The 299-nt window shown below is 64.5% G+C and overlaps 1 protein-coding gene across 1 annotated transcript in view; it reads left to right on the top strand.

Annotated features, from left to right (window-relative positions):
* Nucleotides 1-299, top strand: part of NEU3 (sialidase 3 (membrane sialidase)) — a 3258-nt gene that overhangs the window by 2179 nt on the left and 780 nt on the right. Inside the window, exon 3 of the mRNA XM_009997989.1 lies at nt 96-296. Within this exon, the coding sequence (XP_009996291.1) occupies nt 96-296 (201 nt within the window). The remainder of the gene's footprint in view (nt 1-95; nt 297-299) is intronic.

Below are 299 nucleotides of genomic sequence, written 5' to 3'. Positions count from 1 at the left end.
TCCCTGCCCATGCAGGGGGTTGGAACTGGATGATCTTGAAGGTCCCTTCCAACCCAAACCATTCCATGATCCCCTGACACCGGTGCATCCCGAAGCTGAGCCCCTCTCCCCTCCTCTCTGGCAGTGGGGTCCCGTGGAGGAGCTCTCAGCCCTGGTCCTGCCCGGCCACCGCACCATGAACCCCTGCCCCCTCTACGACTCGACCAGCGGCACCATCTTCCTCTTCTGCATCTGCGTCGAGGGGGCCAAGACCGAGCAGCGCCAGATCCTGTGGGGCTGCAACGCCGCGCTCTGCTGCT

The sequence above is a fragment of the Chaetura pelagica genome, unplaced genomic scaffold, assembly GCF_000747805.2.
Source record: "Chaetura pelagica isolate M959 unplaced genomic scaffold, ChaPel_1.0 scaffold555, whole genome shotgun sequence".
Taxonomy (NCBI): domain Eukaryota; kingdom Metazoa; phylum Chordata; class Aves; order Apodiformes; family Apodidae; genus Chaetura; species Chaetura pelagica.
Note: the sequence above shows the minus strand (reverse complement) of the source record. Positions and strands in the feature narration are given on the sequence as shown.